At 34.4% G+C, this 22,979-nt stretch overlaps 1 protein-coding gene across 1 annotated transcript in view; it reads left to right on the top strand.

Moving 5' to 3' along the window:
* LOC119834893 (disintegrin and metalloproteinase domain-containing protein unc-71-like) overlaps positions 1 to 22,979 on the top strand; it is a 316,054-nt gene that overhangs the window by 20,679 nt on the left and 272,396 nt on the right. The window contains exon 2 of the mRNA XM_038359411.1: positions 6,846 to 6,899. Within this exon, the coding sequence (XP_038215339.1) occupies positions 6,869 to 6,899 (31 nt within the window). The 5' untranslated portion in view covers positions 6,846 to 6,868. The remainder of the gene's footprint in view (positions 1 to 6,845; positions 6,900 to 22,979) is intronic.

Below are 22,979 nucleotides of genomic sequence, written 5' to 3'. Positions count from 1 at the left end.
AATGTTATCGTTATTGATATCATTGGAAAATGTATGTCTATAGTTTATGAAATGCTTGAAACGCTGAAATTTCAATAATCTATTCTAATATTATATCATTCTTCGTTACGATTTAATAACTTGCATTTATCTCGTAACATAGGATATGTTTTATATGTTTTTAATCTCGTATCAAGCCATGCGCAGCCGGGACAAGCGGCTAGTAATAAAAAACAATAGAGTTTCGAGTATAAATTTTTACAGCGGATTGAATTGTGTATCTGGTGAATGAAATTCAAAATATTCCGCCCCAACGGAAGCAGGTTTACCCTTGGCTTCAGCTTTTTCAGCCTGCTGGTATGTGGTCTTGATGATATTATTGTAATAAAGATCAATTTGAATGAAACTGAATGGTGAAAAATCGAGAATTGTTGTAGCATGATGAGGGGATAACTCGCGAAGCGCTGTTTGCTGTAATAGTTATATTATGTAAGTTTATATTCAAGAAATGGTAATGCTTACGAGTACTGTAATATTTTTGCGAATTATTAATAATTATAAAATCAGTTCTTTCGGGTCTCTATAATGGTAGATGCAGAAACTTTTCTACATTTTTTTTAAATATATACTTCATCTTTTAATTATAGGGAATATTAATTTTTCAAATATATCTCCTGCTATATACTATTTATATTGAGATGCTATATCTAAATAGATACCGAATCAACTTCAAAATGCTACCAATTTACGTCTGATAGTCTGAGTTATTGGACGTAGATTCGTGACGTAACTTCCTGTTTGTCCCAAATCGTTTTTCGTCCCAGGAAGCACTAAATCACCCGCCCGTCATAAATAGTCAAAAATAAAGAAGGGAATTCCATTTATTTATTTTTTATGAAATATATAAAAAAATGATTGTAAATTAATATAATATGTTGGATGTGTAAAATATGAATCTGTATTATTCCTTGTTTTTCTATTGCAACTCGCACATGAAAATAACTAATTGAGAGAATCTTCTCGGATATTTCACCTCCATTATCCTTTTCCTTACATTTTCCATTACTTTCCCTAGTTTCCTCCATCAATCTGATCCTTATCATCACCTCATTCATTCATCATAGATCAATACCTCTGCAATAGTTTATGGGCGGTGCTGGTCGCATACCATCAGCTCCTTTACCAACTGTCAATTGATAAAAAAAACCTAACGCTGAACAGCTCCTTACAGATTAGATATGGAGACTATATCACTATAGATATATCTCGTTATTATTATATACATATTTTTTATAAATATGCATAGGCATGAAGAAATTGGGGCGTGCGGTTTCACCCACAGACAAACTAGCGTGGTTTATTGTTAAACTACCGCCCCGTCTTCACCCCTGGTACACATACACTTACGCGTAACGTACATCTCCAATGATGACAGAATTGTGAATTCGGTCCAATAGTTAATGGGATTAGCGCGTTCAAACAAACAAACTCATTATTAACATAGATAAAGATTTAAAATTAATTACATAAAATAATTAAAATTAAACTCTTTTTAACGAAATTGACGCTAAATTGTTTTAATATCTGCTACAAAGAGCGAGCGGTCAGAGCCTTAGGCTGTAATGTATTTGAGAAGCTGGCCAGATCAAAATGAAATAAACATGTCGGAATTTATTTAGTAAACGTAATTTTGTTGTTTAAAATCCACAATATTGATATTATGTTTCAATGCTTCAAAAGAATTAGGGTTTTATGAATTTTACCCCAGTTATAATACTGATTAAGGATTTTTTTTTTGAGTCTACATATAACCTGTAAAAGAATAGCTTGTATCCTTTCAGGGGTCTCAAACTATTTTTATAACAAACTTAAGTAAATTGTTTCAGTGGTTTCGTAAAGAAGACACAGAAGAACAGACTGACAGACCGACAGACAGAGTTACTTTCGCGTTTATAATGTTAGTAAGAAAGTTAGGTTGCATAATATACAATAATGTTTTACAATTTCGTTTAAATGTTATTAAAGATAAAATTTAAATTAACCGTTTCTAGAAGAAGGTTTCAGATGTCCCTCGGGCGGAGGTCTACAGATTCTAAACTGTCACCAAATGACAATAATTTTCTATCGAACACAAATACATCAATCAGCTGAAAACCTAGGCGTAATCGGCTATCTGAACAATATAAATATACAATTGAATTGAGCTACTTCTTCGTTTTTGGGAATGTCAACTGATTGTCTTGTTTTGTCAGAAATATTTGAGCAATGTTTAAAAGTAAGACTATATATCATGAGTTGTATCAACTAAAATGTTATGAGAGTAATACGTAGGTATGTTTCTTTGTGAATTTAGGTTATGTTATTCCTGATAAAGTCGCTATAGACAATAAAAGAGTGTAAATAATACAATAAAAAAGGCATAAAATTATCTTAGTTACTAGTTTTTGACGTGACAACGTCTTAAATTAGGTTGCGGCTCGGAGTCACTCATGAAAAAGTGTAACGCCCGGTAACGTTATGATGAGTCACCGAACTATGATCGGTCCGCCGCGCGCGCAGCACTAGAAAATTAGGCGCATTGAATCGGCGCGTGCTTGTGTCTCTGTCTCTGTCTTTTTAGTAAACAAAATATATTTTCTATAGTTAAAATTTGTGCCATTCTTATTTTCATTCAATTCCTTATTCCTATTGTGCAATTTAATAATATTCGTATCAATAAATATTCTACCGAGAAAAAGACATTGTCACGTAAAATCTTCGTCCGTAAAACCGACTTTACAGGCAACCATTTTTTTTTTTATTTACTACCTGATCCGGCGATTTAAGTTCTTGAATTACTTTTATCAATAGGTTGTGTTCGTGATATTGCCTTAATGGAAATTTGGCATTTATTGTTTCTATTTAATAGTAGACTAAATTTCAACCACATTAGTTAAGCCCTATATGCGCGAACGAATGACATATATGCATCTATACTAACAAACTTTCAGATTAACTGGTGGGATAGGATGAGAAAGGAATCTTGCTTTTCTTTGTTATGTCTTGAATTATAGATGATAATTAAAAAGCTAAAGAACAGAGCTTGTTATTGTAAAGGGGCACAGTTGTTATTTGTTTTATGAGTTCGTATCTCATTATTAGTCCATTACTGCGCCCAGTGCAAGGGCTTTTAGTGCAGTAACGTCGTGATTGTTTTTCATCTTTTAAATAATAAAGGGATGTAAGTAGTTTGAATCTATTAGTCTGGTCCTTTGTAGCTAAAACTATTGTATTAACTATTGTTATTATATATGGTAATGGTTGTTATATCTATAGTTATGTTAACTATATGAAGTATTAAGATAAAATAAGTAGTAAAATTTTTATTTTATTTACTTTCAAATTCTGTCGTCGACATTTTTGGTCCTTCAAGGACTTATGCTGATTTTCTCATCATTTTCCCTCACTGTTTGGTGAAGTGGACAAACTCCTATAACTTAATATAATAATAACGTGTTTTTAGTAAGATTTAGCGAGAGATTTGGTCTAGACTAAACTCTATAATAAACCCGTTAACTGCGCTGGTTTTCAGTTCAAATGGATAAAGAGGATCAATAATTCATTAATGAAACCTCGCTAAAACTGAATATCGAGAATTCGATTTCAAGTAATACTCAAAAACAAATACGAGAGAATGAATCCAGCAATTCATAAGAATTAGTAAGCAAAGTGTCGAACTAATCTATCCGTCCGCAATGCAATCGGAGATTCGCAAATTATAAAATGAAGTGTGCTAACCAATAAAAATAGTAGGATGGAACGGACAAAACTAAAAAGTCCACAATTTTCAACTCATCGACATCGGCGAGTTTGAAAATCGTCGAGCGAAAGCCCTCGGACACAGGGTTTTTCTGTGAAATTTGACTGTTTACACGCCTCGTTGGCGTGGGACGGACTCGGGCGTCTAGCAGCTGTTATTGGGCCCCAGATATTTGGTTTGCGACAAAGATTTTTTTAAATGATACGTAGATCAAATTTTCCACCATCGAAAATAGGATAAATTTTTGTAATCACATTGAAAATTCTGCTTTTTTTTCATTTAATCTCATATAATAATAATAAAGATGAAATTGATTGAGACTGATACATACATACATTAATTATTTATTACTTAACATAAGTGCATATGTATTGATGTAAATAATACTTTTAACTACTTAAAATTCCGTTCAATAGATGTTTTCTCAGGCCAATAACACTGTTTCAAACTAGTTTATTATTTTATTAAAAATAATGTTAAACTTCTAAAATTATAACATACAAGGTGTTATGAGTTCTTACTCTTTTGAATTCTGTTCTGTATCAGTTTATGAAAATTTGCTATATTAATGCTAATATAAATATAGTATACCAGCTGCGCCCCGCGGTTTCACCCGCGTAAGTCCGTATCTCGTAGGAATATCGGGATAAAAAGTTGCTTATATGTTGTCCAGCTATCTACGTACAAAATTTCATTGCAATCGGTTCAATAGTTTTTGCGTGAAAGAGCAACAAACACACACACACATCCTTACAAACTTTTGCATTTATAATATTGGTAGGATTCAACCTACTGGATCATACATCTACTTTAATGTGAGTTTTCTTTAATACCATATTGTAACAATAAGAGGAATAAAATGATAGAAGTTATTGAAGTTCACTTTTCTTCAATGATTGTCCCATATCTAGAAGAACCTATAATGACGAATCTTATAAGCAAAAATTTGTCTATTGGAATGTAAATGAACCCGGGGCCCCTATTACCTAGAATTCGTTTCACGTATTCATGCATGCCTTATTTGAAGCGCGTCACTGTTCCCCAGTTGCCTTTGTAACGTTATAATCTGACGGTGTCAAGTAAACACGCTGTGAATACCAACTTCTTGAAGTATTATTTTTTATATATATATGCGATTATTTCGCGAGTGTTGTAATTAAGGCCTGTCTTCAAATGGGGCCTGAGTTGTTTAGAGAGAAGTACGCTACTAAATAATTGAATAAATTTAGACTGTATTATTCTACTATATTGTCAGTAGATGATAATGAGATTATATAAATATTATAATGTATGTTTGTTGATTGTCAAGCTTTCATAGAGTAAGCTTTACCAAGTTTGAAACTAGATGGCGTTGTGTGAATTGTCTAATACGATTGTCAATCTGATAGACATCGCGTAGTGTCCCATGTCTCACATCATTAATAGATTATTAATTGATATTAATTATGGGCTCGGTTGATGCACGCATGGTTTTTATGCGCCTACATATATAGGTGCTTAATGCAATAAACCATTATTTTATAAGTCTTTTCAAGGTCTTTGCCAGAGAGTTTTTGCAACCGCCTTTTTTCCATAAAAGTATTCCTCCCTCTAGTTTCATTTGGGACAAATCGTTGCTACTACTACTCAGGTTTTTTAAAGAGGTTTTATTCGAGGATAATATTTTAAAATTTGCACAAATTTATTAGCAACTGACATGTTAAAACGTAACAAATTGAAGGAAGGTTTCACCTTAGTATTTATGTATCAGTACTGTTTCCTTGATATCAACATTGGACACAAAATACACGGGCCGTAAAACTAAATTCTTACGTACAATAAAGTGGCAATGAAAGAGAATTTTATGAACGTTACACTAGCTTTATTAAGAGCGTCGTAAACTAGCCAAGATCTCGTGATCTGTCGCAATTTGTTTAAGAATAGTCGTATTTAACACAACTGAAGGTAAATAAAATGTTTAGTACAGATAACTTGCTCAGTTTATCGCTAAGGCAGCGGGGTTGACATTGAAAATAATGGGTTTTAACTCCTTCTCTACCACCCTATCTATTCTCATACAAGATCGGTGTGGCAATGCCGGGATAAATTGTTTTCCAGGTTATAAATTGTCCTTATCACTCTCCGATGCCTTTGTGCAAAAATTTTAAAGTGATCAAACAAACTGTTGCTTCGTAAAAGAAGAATTGAATGTTATTATTTTGAACGAAAAACTAAATCGTTTTTAATTGTCCGATATAGAACAAATTTAATTGGGACAACATGGGAGGTACCAGCTTTGAAATAAAAAAATATATCATAATAATTGGTTCACCTAGTAAAAATTATGGGGTAACAAAAATAAAAAAAATACCGTTAAATTGATATGCTCCTCCTTTTTTGAAGTCTGTTGAATAACTGATACTTTTGGAATTATTAAATGGTTATATTTCCCAGTATTGTATAAGTAAAATGTATCATAGACGATAGTTAGATTAGATATATCTATGAGTAGAATTCGATAGCTCTACCAAAGATTTATTTATTCGTCGAGGCTTCTATCTAAAGCACTTTTATGGTAGTCTAATTTATTGTGGATGTCGGCGACGTACGTTTCGATGCTTTTATACATTCTTCTGCTTTATCTTTTAAGTGAGAATAGAGTTGAAAGTAATTATAGACGTGTTTTCGTGGATCTTCTGGTCGGGATTGTCTTTAAATTCTGGGCACAATGTTACCAAGTAACGTGTATTTGCATGTCCGTCTGTCGATGTTCAGCTATGGTTTAATTTTGATGCAGTTTTGCTATCGAAAGTTTAGTATCTGTTCTGAAAATAGCAGTAGCTGTCGCCACGGTATTTGAAGTAGTAATTTTTAACAATAAGTTCATACACAACGATCGTCATGATTCATTACCTTGAATATTTTATAAATTATTTCACAATTTAATTGGTAGTTAATCGAAACGTTATTAATGTTGTTTACCAAATATAAATTTCGAAATAAATCTACGTATTACGTGATATATAATTAAGTTTCGTAATGTAATGTTGTTGTTGTTGTGTTGTGTTAAAACAACGAATTGTTTCAGGTGTACAATAATGCAGCGGTCAAATGGATTCTAGCTTAGGCGGTTCGACAGCCGGTAGGTATCCAAACTTTACCCTTTGTTAGTTTAATTTTATAGTTTGCAGTACCCTCAGATCCGTAGTTTGAGTGATGTAAGATCCAATACGCTTGAGGAATAATTAATGTTAATTATGTTATAAATAAACTGACCGCCTCCTTGGTACAGTGGTTAACGCGTGAGCTTAGAACCGAGGGGTCCTGGGTTCGATTCCCGGTGGGGACGCACAAAAAAAAATGTCTCGGTCTGGCAGGACACAGAAGGCTGATCACCTACTTGTCCATAAAGAAAATCGATCAGTGAAACAGATGTATATCATCTGCCCCACACCCCACAAGGGGACACGGGACTTCACACTTTTTTATGTTATAAATAAAACAATGTCAATGAGAGTACAATGTAAGTGTGAGTGTTAAATTTCGACAATTAAAAATCTTTCCTCTAATATCTTTAAATATATCAACAGTACTTATTTCATTAGCAGTGATTTTTGTTTCTCTTCTACGAAAAGTTCGTGCGAAAAGCTAATTTATTCACGTTAAATAATTAATATTTCAACGTATACATTCGTTTTCGAACAAACCTTTTTAAATATGGACTTTAATGTATTATCTAATTACGGGGCTCGAATAATTTAATGTATATTCTTGTGTTTGATTTTACGCGAGTACATTACAATACATTTAGAAATTAAAAACTTTTTAACGGATTTTAAATGCGATTTATTCATTTCATTATATTATTAACCCGACGTTTCGAACACTTTACAGCGAGCGTGGTCACGGGGAGACTGACCGTCAGTCTAAAGTCTAGTCCGTTAAAGCGTTTTTAATTTCTAAATTTAATGTATAATTCTACGTGACGTTTTAATTCCTTCGGACGTGTTTCAGTTATGATTGATTAGGTCTCGGCTCGCGGGCGAAAAACTGCCTCCGCTACAACAATGGGGTTCCTTGGACGATCATTTATTGTGGCGTCTTAGTAGGAAGGTGATTGTGTTATGCCGTTTGGAAATAAAGTTTTACGCTATATTTAGGACTAGCTTTTCAGCCGCGGCTTCGTACTCGTTTCATTCGGAGTAGTTTAATAGATGTTATTATGCATATCAACCTTCCTCTTGGATCAATCTATCTATTAAAAAAAACCCATCGAAATCCGTTGCGTAGTTTTGAAGATTTTAGGCTTTCATAGGGACATAGGGACAGACAGAGAAGGCGACTTTGTTTCATACTATGTAGTATAAGATAAGCTTAGTCTAGATACAGGTGTAACTGCGCCACCATTTATATGTTCCACGAATATTTATTTATTTATTTTATTTGTTTCATTTGCTTTATTTCTTTCTTGTTTTATTTATTTTTGTCGAGAAAAACGAGATATAACGGGAAACTTTTGGACGGCATATGAGCTGATGAGTTGATTGCTACATATTATATACAATTTGAGAATGTTTCAATAGGGCTGAGCGTCATAAATAATTGCATGACCACAACAAGAAAATGCAATGAAATAAATGTAAATAATTTAGTCACATCCAAGAAATTTCCATATATCAAGATATGATATATTCTGAATTTAAAAATAAAATAGAATATTTTTTTTTTTCATTTGTTTGTTAATATTTCGACTTGCTCTTTTCTGTAGATACTGCCTTCCAAAATGGTAAAATCTAATTAGTTTACATAACAATGCCAGAAAGAACAAAAAAAAACTACTCCAAAAAATAAAAGTGCCAATGACCTTGAGATTGATCATATAGCTGGCAATTCGAAAACAATCGTGCAAAGATTAACAAAGCAGAATCGCCACGCCATTTAATGCCTAATCGAATCTATTTTTTTAATCCGTCAAGAAGCGAGTCAATCCATCACGTTCGACATCATGACGTCATCCATTACCAATTATTGACGGAACACCGACAGCCGGCCATTTTCCAAGTTTTATGCCACAAAGACACCATTGTTAGTTGAATTATGATGTATTAATGCCATTTTTTTTGTATCACGTCGCATGTATGCGATGATTTATATCGGGAAAGGATGGGGTTTTTACGGTGCGTAATAAATTATTGGGGTAATGGTTCTACAAGGTTACTCATTAACTAGAGTATTGATGACTATGGTAAAGTAGGTGAATATAGTGGATATTTACTATGAGGATTTGATGAACCGTCAAGTAATGAAAAGATTTTTTTTGTAAGAACAAAAGTCGCTTTTAATTAAGCATAAGGTCATTAAAGGCACTGAAATGGTAAATAAAATCGATAAGTCAGATATATCCGTTGTGCTTTATCTGTGGAAACGACGGGAAAATATTTCTCATGCGCATGCTGAAGTTATGTTCTGCTTCGTTTTCAGACTGCGTCGCAACGGTTTCAATATAAACCGAACCGATTACAATGAAATTTGGTACGTAGATAGCTGGACAACTGGAATAACGTATAGGCAAATTTTTATCTCGATATTCCTACGGGATACGGACTTTCGCGGGTGAAACTGCGCGGGCGCAGCTAGTAATATTACAAATGTGAAAGTTTGTTGTTTTGGATGTTTGTCCGTCAACCAAGCTGAAGCTACATACCGGATTTTCATGAAATTTGGTATACAGAGGAGGAGGTTCTAAATTTACTACATTGTTTGGGGTAGGTATGTTAGTTACCTCAGAACCCTCGACTGGGTGAATCGAATTTGATGATTCTGTTTTTTCATTCGAAAGCTGGTGCCTCCCGTATCATCATCATCTCCGATCTAAATTTGGTCTAGTCTGCCAATTTGAAAGTGATTTATTTTTATTGTATAAAATGTAACACCATGTATATATTGATTGTAATTTATATGATATTAAATTATGTAATGTAAGTAGATAATCTCTAAGTTATTCGTATCTGAGGAGGCGCAATACGCTTTATACGACGCAATTTCTCCAGATTCGAGCTGATTGATGTTCCACCGCAACCTTCTCTATGAGGCCGGCATATAAATAGGATTAAAATCAATCAGTAAATATAAGTACATTAAGGGAATAGAACTTCAAGGAACTTCAATTCTTGCGAATATAAGAATTTATTTTTTGTAGAAATGATCATCAATCGATTACCGATTCATTTGCAAGATGATTTTTTTAAATGTGACAAAAGCGTTATATTAAAAATTTTACAAATAAATGTATCAAAGAAGCAATACTTAATAAGTTTATAAAATTGTATTCAGAAAAGTCAAATTGTTTTTCATAAATTTATTTCTGCAACAAACGATAGATAGATTGTATTATCGGTGGTATTGTATAGTTCGACTTCGTTTATTATTGCGTTTTTTCGCTTTAACACGAGTATCAAACCTGGCCCTCCCCAAATAAGTTCGATCGTGCAAACAAACCGAAACTAAACGGCATTAGGAGCGCGTCGGTTGCACGAGTTTATGCGACTGCATAAAATCAAGAGATTACATAACTTAGTCGGGGACAGTTTACGGGCGGCCGGCCGGTTTTATCCAGTTCTATCCGGCGACATGCGGCTCGCAGCGGTTGGCACCTCGTAAAGGCGGTTACGGCGAGTTAACGCGGTGTTATGTGCGACCTTGTGCCCTGGCGATCGGTTGTTTGTGATTTGGATGTTTTGCGATCACCGGGGGGCGGTGTCTGGCGTTTTTTTTGCTGTTTTTATGTCTGCGCGTGTGGCAAAGGGGGTGGTGGTCAAAGCGAGGGTTTTTTGTTTTTGTGAATAGTGCCCCCTGGTGGTTGGATGCTGCAAGTGACAGCCACTAGTTTGGTGACTGGTGGAGACAAAATGATTAAGTCTCTGTCTCGCATGGTCCAAGGCTGGTGGGCTGCTGTCTGCTGTTTCATATAGGAAATGAACAAATGATACATGTATACAACTCAAAGCTTCGTTTCCTTTGAATTATATGTGCTTCATAGCATTTATCGAATCCTTTATAAACGTTTTTAACACTGCATACCGATATTTATTGCAACGTCATAGAAATTATTTGGATGATTTCTTTAAAGAGCTTTATTTAATAAATTCGAATAGTTCTCCCATAAAGAGGCGTAATTTAACTGAAATAATTGCCATAACATACTTCAACATGCTTTAAGCAAAAAACTTATTCAAACCGCGTTTTAAATTGTCAGTATTAGAACAAATTTTAAAAGGACCACTTGGAACGCACCAACTTTCAAATAAAAAAAGAAATACAGCCGAATTGAGAACCCCCCCCCCCTTTTTTTTTGAAGTCGGTTCAAAAAAGTATTAAAATCTCAACATTTGAGAAATGTCGAAGGGAATTTTTCATCAAATCACAAAGTTCGAACGCAATATATCACAGCGCTGCAGCTGTAACGAGGCAAACATGTTTACCCTTTGTGAGTCGACAATCTGTAGACGTGCTGCACGAATAAGGGCCCTTGTGCATTGCACGACGCAACGCACTGTCGTGTAAAACGCGCTCAAAGCGTTCCCCGGTCTTATTAACTGGAGGTCATGATGTACACCGCTTATAATAAGTTGTGTGGGTTAAGGGTGTACGTAATGCTGTGTGTAGGTGGAGTGCTGCTGCGGAAATCATGGATGTTTTAACTTGATCCTTTGGAGAAAGTAAGGTAGGACGAAATTACGATATTTATACACAGAAGTTTCATTGTTGTAATAGTTTTCACTGTTCCTGTGATGCTTTTTATTTGAAGCTACATTCATAATTATATCAATTTCACACAGTATGCCATACTCTTAAATACACAATTACTCATAACAAATGCAATATAGATGACGTAATCTACGCATGATCGTATTTCCTTATTATTTATCTCAATAATAAAGCGATAAGCGATCAGCTCGATAGCATGGAACGCAAATAGAAATGATTAATTTCAATAGCACGATGGAAAACAATAACATTATACCCCCTCATCAGGGATCATTTGTCCCAACTTTATCGACGCACAAGGAATTACACGCTCGGCGTTTTCAGCAACGTAAAAGGGTCTTAAGTCGACATTTTCTCGATCCGGTCCGCTGCGTCTGAAAGTTAACCCTCTCCGGGTCCGCTGCTGACTTATTCAACTCGCTGTGTATTATGTGCAGGAAACTGCGACTTGTGAAAGATTTCAATAATTTATTGTTGGTACAATTGGCTACGTTTCGGGGAGGACGTGGTTTTGTTGCGTTGGTTAGTGCGTTTGTTGTTGCGTTTGTTGTTGCGTTTGCGTACATGTAAGTTGTAAATAAGGTGTTATCTCTCTATATATAATAAATCCCGTGTCACAATGTTAGTTACCTCCTTCAAAACGATTGGACCGCTTCTCATAAAATTTCCTATTTATGTCCGGTGGGTCTGATATCATATCACTAAATTATATGAATTAAACAGTGTTTGCCGGGTCAGCTAGCTTTCATATAAATTTAATGTATTATAGTAAACAATTTGTGTTTCAACACGTTGTAAGTATGTTACGTGTCTATCAAATTGTTTCTAATTGAAGCGAGTTAAGAAAGTTAAGAGCGTTTACTTCACGTACGAAAAGCTTGTCAGAAAATTAGCATACCATATTCCCAGTAAAAATCAAATTATTCGAAATTTAGAACGTATGCACAGTCGTTAAAATAAACGAATAATTTTATATTAGTAGCAAATAATTTGATAAGTAAATGGAATAATCTCTAATTGAAGGAACCATTTGCTCATATACAGAGTATACGTAAGGAAACTATTTAATCCTATATTCATAAATATACATACAACAAACATAATCAAGACAATAGTTATAATAGTTATCTAATGAAATTATTTTATTGTCACCGACCTTTGATATGTGTTTAAAATTTGAATTCAATCTGTCCGTTTGAAGCGTTTCAATTGGGTCAAAATCGAGTCTTTAGGTGTGGATTACGAATATACAGGTGAAGCTGATAAAAAACGTATCAAAAAATACTATTAAACTGTACTCCAGTTATATATAGTTAGTAATTTTCTTATCATCAAGATGCTTTTATAAAAATTACAACCGAGATGCGCTGTAACTCAATTATGTTAAACTTATATAACATAATATAAATAAAAAATAGGTTGTTATTTTTATTCGCATAGAATTTGCGTGCTAGAGGTTCTCTGTCAGAGAAACGTTAGAATGAACTTGTGTGAACTAATGATTTGGGACTGGTTGTCCATTGGGGAGATATAGTTTATAGTTCTATTTCATGAGGTATTTGACAATATTATTTGTTTCCAGAGGCAGGTCAATTTTTTTATCTGTGAATTTAAATAATTTTCGAGGAAAAATATGAAATCTTTATGTTTATGTTTAGTATGGTATTATGTTATCTGTGGACTGTGGTACAGTTATGGATGAATAAATACAATGACTTTGTAATGGAAGAAATGAAACGAGTGCTGTAATGTCCTCTCCTTTACTAGTCTACGTATGTTTTAACGAATGATATTCAGGCTAAATATGTTGTATTGTTGTGTTCTTTTGTTATAATTTGTTATTATATATGGCTGAAATAAATATAGTTCATGTTTTTTACTCTGTTTCTACAAGCTTTGTTTTTAGTATATCTTGAATATTTTTATAATAAGTATTATAACGAAGTTTAAACTACTGGTGGATAGAATTGATATAGAATTGGTGGAACCTGCCCACGTGTTGTGCTTACGGTAGACCCGATTAATTCTATAATATATTTAAAACCGGCTATATCTGAACCTGATACACGTTAAATATGTGTCGATTCTTCAATCGCTCAAATCGACTGTAGAACGGTTCGTCACACAAAATTATGAAATAATTGAACACAGCATCGAATGAAACTATCAACGAATCCATCTCTTGCGTGTTCATTTAGCCGACAACATATATTTACTGAACTCGGCTGAAGCATTAATCTACGCGGCAACAATTAATTCGCCGGCTAACCCTGTCGCCGCCACGTGCGTCACAGCGAGTTAATTTATACGTCGAAGACAACGGTGGGATTATTGTGGCTGTCATGGGACACTGTTTCAAGCGGCCTGAAAAAGGTGGAAGTTCACAATTGTTTCAGGGGCGTGGACAATGTTGGTAAGTGTGTGAGGGGTAGGTGGGAGGCGTCATTTTCCTTTATGTCAGAGACATTGAAGTTGCCTTCTTTATTTGAAGTAAAAAGTAAGAATATTATGTTATTTCTCGAGCATGGCAACACACAAATATTTAAGGGGACTGCAAGAATTAGATCGACGCACGTGACGGTTTCGAATCAGCGGCTCGGTAGACTGTGTTGGTACACAGGACTTTACGCTATCATGCGTACGTATTATGTTCAGAAAAGTAAACGCGGCTGACAAATAAATCTATTAATTTCACAAAAGTGTGAATAAAAATTTGAAAAGAAATGCAGGTTAAGAGGTGTATTTTTTTTTGCTCTTAATTCAAAGTAGCATAATCTTTTATCGTACTATCAGATTGCCATATGGCCTGAAGTATATCACGCATTTTAATGCAATAGGTAATGCATTTTAAGGCAGTATACTAGACTCTTTAAGTTCATGTAGCCTTAAGAATAAAAGATACACAATTTTACTTAAAGAGGATCGCCGAGTCAGTCATAGGCCTTACCATCAGGTGAAATTGTGGCGAAGCATTTCCCATTAACCAATAAAAATATTAAAGAAGCTAATTATGACAAGTTTGAAGTATGGAATAGAGCTTGAGAATACGTATTTGTATTATAAGTTATAACAGTTTACCATGAAACAATCAATAATTGTATGCATAATGTTCGTGGAAGACAATGTGTGGGATTAGGGGTATGGGACTGGTTGATAAGGCCCCCGGGGCTTGGCCGTTGTGTTGGCTGGCCATTGTGTATTTGGGGGTTACGTTTTTAACAATTATTATATGCAGCTTTGCTTTCGTTTTAGAGACATTTAAAATACATCCAGAGTTGTTAGACCTCTTGTTTAAGCTCTTGGTAAAGTTCTTAGGTAAAAAACGCAAAGGACTGACTGATCGATATATATATATCGATGTATAGTCCAAACTACTGGACCGATCGGAATGAATTTAGAAATCTAGCAATTCTAATTCCATAGGGATACAATAGCGAAGAAAGTTTGTACAATGAAAATTTATTTTGACCATGCAGCTAGTTTGAAATATATTTTGTTAAAATCAGAAATTCTATGCAACAGGTAGATTATATATTGTCAGATCTAGGCCAGATTTTAATAGGACCACACGAGAGCATCAGCTTTCAAAAATATAAAGAATCATCCAAATCGATTCACCCAGTATAGAGTTATGTGGTTGAACACAAAAAAGTATAGTCGTATTGATAACTTCCTCCTTTTTTTGAAGAAAAATATATTATATTAAATGAGAGGTTGTTTTTTTTCAATATATTTTATTTCGCATTGATTTAGAAAGATCTTATTAATTGGTTTCAAGGCTAATAAGGGATTAATATTCAAACGTCAGTCAGACCTCCGATACAACAAAGGAACGCGAAATAAAATGTCCATTCGACATTCGAATGAACGGCAAAGAAAATAAAATCATGATGCCTCAGCCGAAAGCGAATTCAAATTTTAATTTATTAAATTCAATTATAGGGTCGTTTTCGTCGGAGCAAAACGAATTTATCCCAACAATATATCAATTATATCTTAATTTGGAAAGCCATTCAGAATTATATTTCACAGAATTTCGCGACAACCTACAATAATAGTCTGAGATTTTTAAAGATTTAACATTAATTATGTTGGTATTGAAATGACGTGCGCTCGGCGTTGGGCGCGCGAGCAATGAGGTGGTTATCTAGGACTTTCTCAGGTGTTTGACTGCCGTCGTTTCAACTTCTACAAATATGTATTTTTGTAAATACTCCAGGATGAATTACATTTTCGGTGATATATCTAAAATGGGCTTAGATTATGTAGAACTGTATGATAATTAGATAAAATGATGAATGTTTTTGTTGTTGTTGTTTAAATAAGTTGTTTGAATTATTGTTATAATTATATTGTTTTAACCTAACTCATCAAGGAATGTTTAAATTTTACGAGGTTTCAATAAAACTCACACATGCACATGGTAATATGCATTAAACAATAAACGTTATGAAATTTCTGTAAGAAGCGCATAAAATTTCACTCAAAATATTTATTATTAACACCACTAACCGACTACGTCGTAAATTCAACGACGCGAAACTGTAGCAATGTGCAAACTGACATTTTTATTCGATAAATGCAAGTCGATAAAAATGTGGCCGCATACACCGCGCTATTCCCTCTTCATTGCGAATAAATAATGCCCACCTCGCCAGCAATGTACGCGGAAATTCGTAGAAGCTCCCGTGCGGTCATAACTAGTTTTAAAAAAGCATATCGAGCTAAATTCGACAGGCTGTGGTCACGTGCGCCGCGTGCTAGATAAACATCTAGTCAGCTTTCGAATAAATTGAATACCTACTGTGATGTGATAGCGTTTTCTATGAATAAATAGGTACATTTATATTGTTACAGGGCTTTGTGTTTATTGTTTTAGAAGTGTATATTTTATTCATAGGCTTATATATGGCCAATATGTTAGGGCGGATTTAAAAAAACGCTGATAAACGTATCGTAACGGACGGCAAGGTTTCGAAATACAATAACGAGAATACAATAACGAGATTCTTTAGCTTTATTCACTTGCATCAACAGACGAATTTGTATGAAACGAAATGTCAAAAACTTGCATTCAGTTCCGCATAATTTTAGGGTTGACGTCGTGCATGATGCAGTAATATCTCTCGCGCAGGACGTAAGCAAGCAATTGAAAGCTAAAAGTGGACGTTGGCAACTGGCGGGCTAAATTTTATATTCCAGCACAACCTGGGAATTGTTTTACCAGTTTCACACAGCATGCTGTTGGTACGCGCTGCGAATTTTATGAGCTGTCAAATTTACAAATACATTTTATTACGGCTCTGGCGGTCTGTAAATGGAATTGAAATGTCACAATGCTTTTGTAGTTTTAGCCAAAGTGAAATATGGTTAAATTGGGTGTCCGTGCGGCGTTTAGTTGGTTTTTTATTCGAGTTCGCGAGCGGTAATGGCCGAGTTATTGGATTGATGATTTATTGAAATCGGATGATTGATTTGTATGGGAACGCTAATAAATGTAGTCAAGGTGTGAGACACTTTGATCGCGTAGAGAATTAATTCGCAAAATATTTCATTATTTTGTTCATTATAATGATTGAAATGAACGAGCCTCTAAAAATTTTCCATTCTATTTAGGCAATTTCATAACGTCAACTTTAGTTACTTTAGTAATTCCAGTGGTAGGCACTTAAATAATAAAAATTTCACGCTTTCTAAAACAATATAAAGGAGTTAGAATCGTGAATGAGGCTTCACTTGGAGTGACAGCATCAGGGGAATCGAGTTAGTATATTCTAGAGTTACTGGACTCTAGAATCTACGATACAGCTCCGTGCTGGAATTATATGTAATTGTGGAATAATGTTTTTTGTTTGTCTGTGTAGGTACGTTCTTTTTAAAGAAATTTTTCTATAAAACAACATTTATCTTTTTAATTATTAAAATACAAAAACGTTACACAGTTACACTTTTTTACTTATTTTTATTGCGGAAATCAATAACGCTCTTGTTGAGTTACGACAGCATCACTGTACATGTCGTACAGAATGAGTGAACGTTATTAAAGGTGTAAATTGCATCATTATTAATCTATTCATACCAATTAATCGCTCAATATCACCTCAGGACAAGATGTTGTCATCCAATAACAACTATGTGTTCGGCGCCTACACTCCGGAATGTCTCTGATCGTCGACGTGCTTGGGCGTACTGCGAATTCTTGTAAATCTATAGGTACTTAGGAAATACGTTTGTTTAACGTTGTGGTGCTTGGAATTTGGATGTATAGATTTAGTTTTATCGTGATGTCATGTTTACTGAGGTGGTCATGTTTGCAGTAAAACGGTGGATTAGAATTTTTTGCTTTGTATATTTTAAAGGTAAGTATTTTCTGTGTTTTTGTATCTAAGATAATGGCGGTAAATAGGCTGCCCTTTTAATTAATAATATAACCAATGTCCTTACGTGTGTTGTTTATAATTAGGAGTAGTATCCCCCATTTGTTTCTGAATGAATGAAATAAGAAAGAAATTATTTGTCACCGAGTTTTGAGCAACATCGTGATATGAATGAAATGAGAAAAAGGAATCCAACTTTATTATCTAATTGATAACACAAGTTTGAGCAACATACTTAAATCTTCTTTTTAAAAACAATTCAAAAGATTTCGAGTGCCGATAGATGGTGCTCTAATAAATATCCGCGTTTGTTCAAAAGCTGCGCTCTTCGTGTGAGCGTAATCACAACACGCAAATAAAATTTTAACAGAGTTTTGTATAAGATAATAATTGCCCTTCAAAGGTTCTCGAACTTTCCAGACTTTTAATGTCTAGTTAAATTTTAAAGTTGTAACAAGGTGGTGATGTTTACTCCTTAACTTTCAATTGATTCGAATATAATTTTCGTACACGAGGGCTTCTTTCGCGCGAATTCGACTACAGCTTGTCTAAGTTAATCATGATAAGAAAGGCTTTAATTATGCAACGTGAAATAAAACGTTTATCACTACATAGTCAAAGTGTAATATAAAACAAAGTCACTTTCTCTGTCTGTCCCTATGTCTGTATTTAAACTTAGTTCTTTGAAACAACGCTACGGATTTCGATGATTTTTTTAGAGTGATCCAAAAGAAAGCTTGAAATTTTTAAATAATGGTAAAAATCGATCACAAGGCGGGATTCGAACCCGCGTCTTTTTGCCAATCAGTAGCAGCTGATTCTGAAGCTGAAGCAAAAGGAATCGATTTTAAAATTTCTCATTTATTTCTGATTTATAAATTTCGCATTTCAATTCAATAAAAGTGAAAATTAAATCTATTAATCTACTCCCAATTTCGCGTGCGAAGCAACGGGCAAAAGAAGTCAGATAGTCCAAAGCTATTGATAGTAGAAGGGTGACCTTACAAGTATCTATTTAAAGCCTCCTTTGATACAATCGAAAGAGTCCCGGACCCGGAAGTCGTTTTATGGAGTCTAATAAAAAACACTTCCGCCACGGCAGAACAAAGAAAACAGAAAAGTCGTCAAAGCGGTACGAATTTCGTGTCTTTATTTTATAAACAAATTTTTACAACTTCGGAACTAAACACAGCGATTTGTAAAGCTAATTAGGGTTCTGCGGTGAAATACGCACTGTATTTTTCTTGCGCTGATAAATCGCTGCGCCAAGCACATTACGGCGGATTCGATTGCATATTGATTTTGCAAAGAATTAGGTAAAATGTATTAAATGGATTTAACAAAGACTCAGCTATGTTTCGTATATAATATGTGTAAATTATTTGTAGTTAAGATAAGTGTATAATATTCTTGCATTTGGATTTGTTTTGGATAATTTGTAAAGAGAAGGTACCAATATTACAATCGGGTACGAAAACTACCTCAAGATATAGCGTTATTGTTCCTTTTAAGAAATAAATGTATTAAAAATGCCCGCCCGGATATCAAGTATCCAGTTTTGTCCAAAGGGTCCATTTCATCGGAATAAAAAAGTAAAGTATCCTATCAGCTCATAGCCTATCTGTATACCAAATTTCATCGAAACCCGTTCAGTAGTTTCAGCGTGATTGACGGACAAACATCAAAACAAATAAACTTTCACATTTATAACATTAGTGTGAAGTGTATTTGTAAGTAAGCACTGATCAAGTTACACTCCTATCTTCTCTCCTAATCACTCAGAATTTAGATTTATAACCAGCGAATTATGTTTATATATACGTATACATAATGTACAGCAATTTAGGTACTAGTTAATGTGCAGTGGTGGCTCAGTGGTGAGAACCTCGTACTTCAAAATCGATTAGTCGGGGTTCGAGACCGGGCGAGCGTGCAAGAAATAAATTGATTTTTCAATTTATCTGCGCATGTAGATAACATCACCATTGCTTAAAACGGTGAAGGAAAACATCGTGAGGTAACTGGCATGTCCAAGAATCAAAAGTTCGACGACATGTGACATCTGCCAACCCGCACTTGGCCAGCGTGGTGGATTATGGCCTGAACCCTCATAGGAGGCCTGTGTCCCAGCAGTGGGAACATATATGGGCTGATGATGATGATGATGATAATGTAAATTGAATAAACCAGAATCAGAATTGATTAGCAGCTAATAACGTTCAGAAATATATATTCACAACAGCAATTAAACAAACTGGAAAGTTGTAGTTGTCAGTAACGTGATCGGGATTGGAGAAGTTTGGCGTTCACTGCAGGCAAGTCCCAACTATTAACAAGCGTTGGAGAATACGAGTGTAGTGAACTATATTCTTTGTGGACTCCTCGAGATGTAAGGGATTATCTTTATAGTAACGTAACTTTGTATAGGCCAATTATAGTAACAGAGCTATTGCTTAATTATAACAGAGTGATAACGTAGTCACAAATGGAACAATGCTCGTAATTTTGAGACGTGGCAAGTGTAAACCATGATACGTACTAATTTGTGATAGCGTGGACGGAAAGCTACGAGGATAATGATAATACGATTCGTTAAATGAATATTTATATATCAGATATGAACACCGCGTCCTTAGAACAACCGATGGTAAGTGATCACCAGCGCCAATAAACATTTGCAGAGGTAGGGCCTGACCCTAATCTAAAGGAATCTGGAAAGGGTGCTAACCTATCAAGGTACAAAGATTTAATCATCTAATTGATCATACAGAACAACCTTTAAAAAAATTGCCACATTCTCAGTAAAAGGAAAATATATAACACAGGTATCATAATAATATTACATCTTGTTCAATTATTTTAACAGAAAAATGTTTGTAAGCCAACTGTGAAACCAATTAATGGATGAACTTTGGGTTACTGGGTCATTAGACCTTGTTGACAACAGATGTCACTGTAGAGTATAACAGGGGTGGGTTGCAACCGTTTGATGGTATAAAATAATTGTATAACAGTGTGTATTGTCTTTATTTTGTTATTAATTGCGTAGTAGTTTTTATTCTGTGGTAGTAGTCAATATACCGCTACGGTCCACCCGCAGCGTGAGCTCACGTCTGTCTGTTTTCTCAAAAGCGACGGCGTTTATAATATCCTATTGAATGCATATCTACAAATTGTCTATGTTAATTGATTTCTGTGTGGAATAAATAAATAAATGTTGAAATAAAGACATATGCATAGTATGAGTTTAAAATTTGTACGAAGCTTGAGACGTTTTTAAAATTTGATTCAAATATAACTATAGATATAACATTTTATGTAGAGGAGGAGAAGTCTCCAAAGATTTTAAATTGACATAATGTTAGACATTATGGAAATTATGATTAATAAAATTAATAAGACATGATGTTTTAGTTTAGGTTATGGGAAATACACATCAGATTTGAGAACAATCAAATTATATTAAATAGTACAACACAGAATCCAGTATTAGTCAGTCAGTCGTAACGGTGTTGCCTTCAGGTACAAATAACAATGCGGTTTACAAGTAAATTTAGCCTGTAGTATAATATTTCATTAAAATAAATACCGTAGTAAATTGAAATCTATTGACAGGCGTTTCGGTTCATATTCTAATGTGTTTAGTTGTACAATTTATTTATTCGCTGTAATTTGTAACGAGAGTGCGTGACTACATACAATTTAAGCGACTAGTTGTATGATATTGACTCTTATCTTAAAGGTAGAAGATCGGATTCGCCTTGCAGCCCTGTCACCTGATCGATGTCTCTGAGATAGTTCGTGACAGTACTTAAAAGCTTATGATGCGTTGTTTTATGAGAGGTCTTTCATTGGACAAACGGAGGGCGGTGTTTTTCATACTGTATTATTTTTTAGTGCGTCGTGTGGTATTTTATTACATATCATTATCTTTTATAGACCAGTCCGCAATTGTGGCTTAAGTCTGAGCTAGAAAATGTTGGATTCGATTGTTCACGAGCGATTGAACGTATGTGTGGCAGAAGCTTAATGCTTTATATATTTCGTAGGTTCAAGACTAGGTAATAATGAAAAATAAGTCAACGATGGAGGCTCGACTTCAATCTCTAAGCGTTACTCTCACTTCCTCAATTTCTCCAACAGTTTCAGTCATAAAAATTCAAGCTATGCTACGATATTGTGAACAATTTACGACGCCATTGAAGTTACTGAATGTTGGCAATTAGGCACGTACCTGGATAATAACATAAATTGGTCTGACCTTTAAACATTATAATTAACATCACTGGAAGTTAATGAGCTAATTTTTGGACCTAGTCGAGCCGGGTAATAGACGTTTGGAACTTGCCTACGTCTGGCTGTCATAATGATTGAATTAAAAGTTCTTTTATTAGTCTAGAATCTGGATAATACTATATAAGTATAGTCAACTAGATGTGCCGAATATATATGCAAGTAAAGCAAAGCAAAAGGCCACACTTAATTTTAAAATAAATAATAAAAGACAAATACCTAAGTTACAAGATCATTATGTGAATTCCAGTGAACTCATTATGATAACACCGTGGACATCCAAGAAGGAACGTATCAACATGAACAATATGCCCATTTAGTGGACAATGCGTAATTGATTAAACAAAGGGATATTGATTTAATGGTTATACGGTATCAAACCACCACCAGACCACCAGGCAGGAGGATATCTCAGATATATAAGCAATTCACAAGTGAACTCGTCATTCTCGCACCAGCTCTCTATAGTTAAGGTCGTAGATTAAGTAAAAATTGTAATTTATTTAAATAAATTATTTTTTTAAAAGTAATCTCGACCGAGTTATTTTTACTGGCGCCCAACTTAGGGGCCTAACAAGTGAATAAAAGTAAATACATCGTAATTACAAAAAGTTCACGAAATCTTTTAAGATTGAAAGTTAGGCAACTCGCAAATAAATAAGTGAAAATACGAAGTTCGAGGGAAGAGATGAACAAGGAGGTTATCATCGGATTTTTGCTGTAAGTACCGTAGCATAATCCTTTCACCATTCCTTTCCACTTGAAACCCCCGACTTTTGTATATA

Source organism: Zerene cesonia, chromosome 20 (assembly GCF_012273895.1).
Source record: "Zerene cesonia ecotype Mississippi chromosome 20, Zerene_cesonia_1.1, whole genome shotgun sequence".
NCBI classification, from domain to species: domain Eukaryota; kingdom Metazoa; phylum Arthropoda; class Insecta; order Lepidoptera; family Pieridae; genus Zerene; species Zerene cesonia.
Note: the sequence above shows the minus strand (reverse complement) of the source record. Positions and strands in the feature narration are given on the sequence as shown.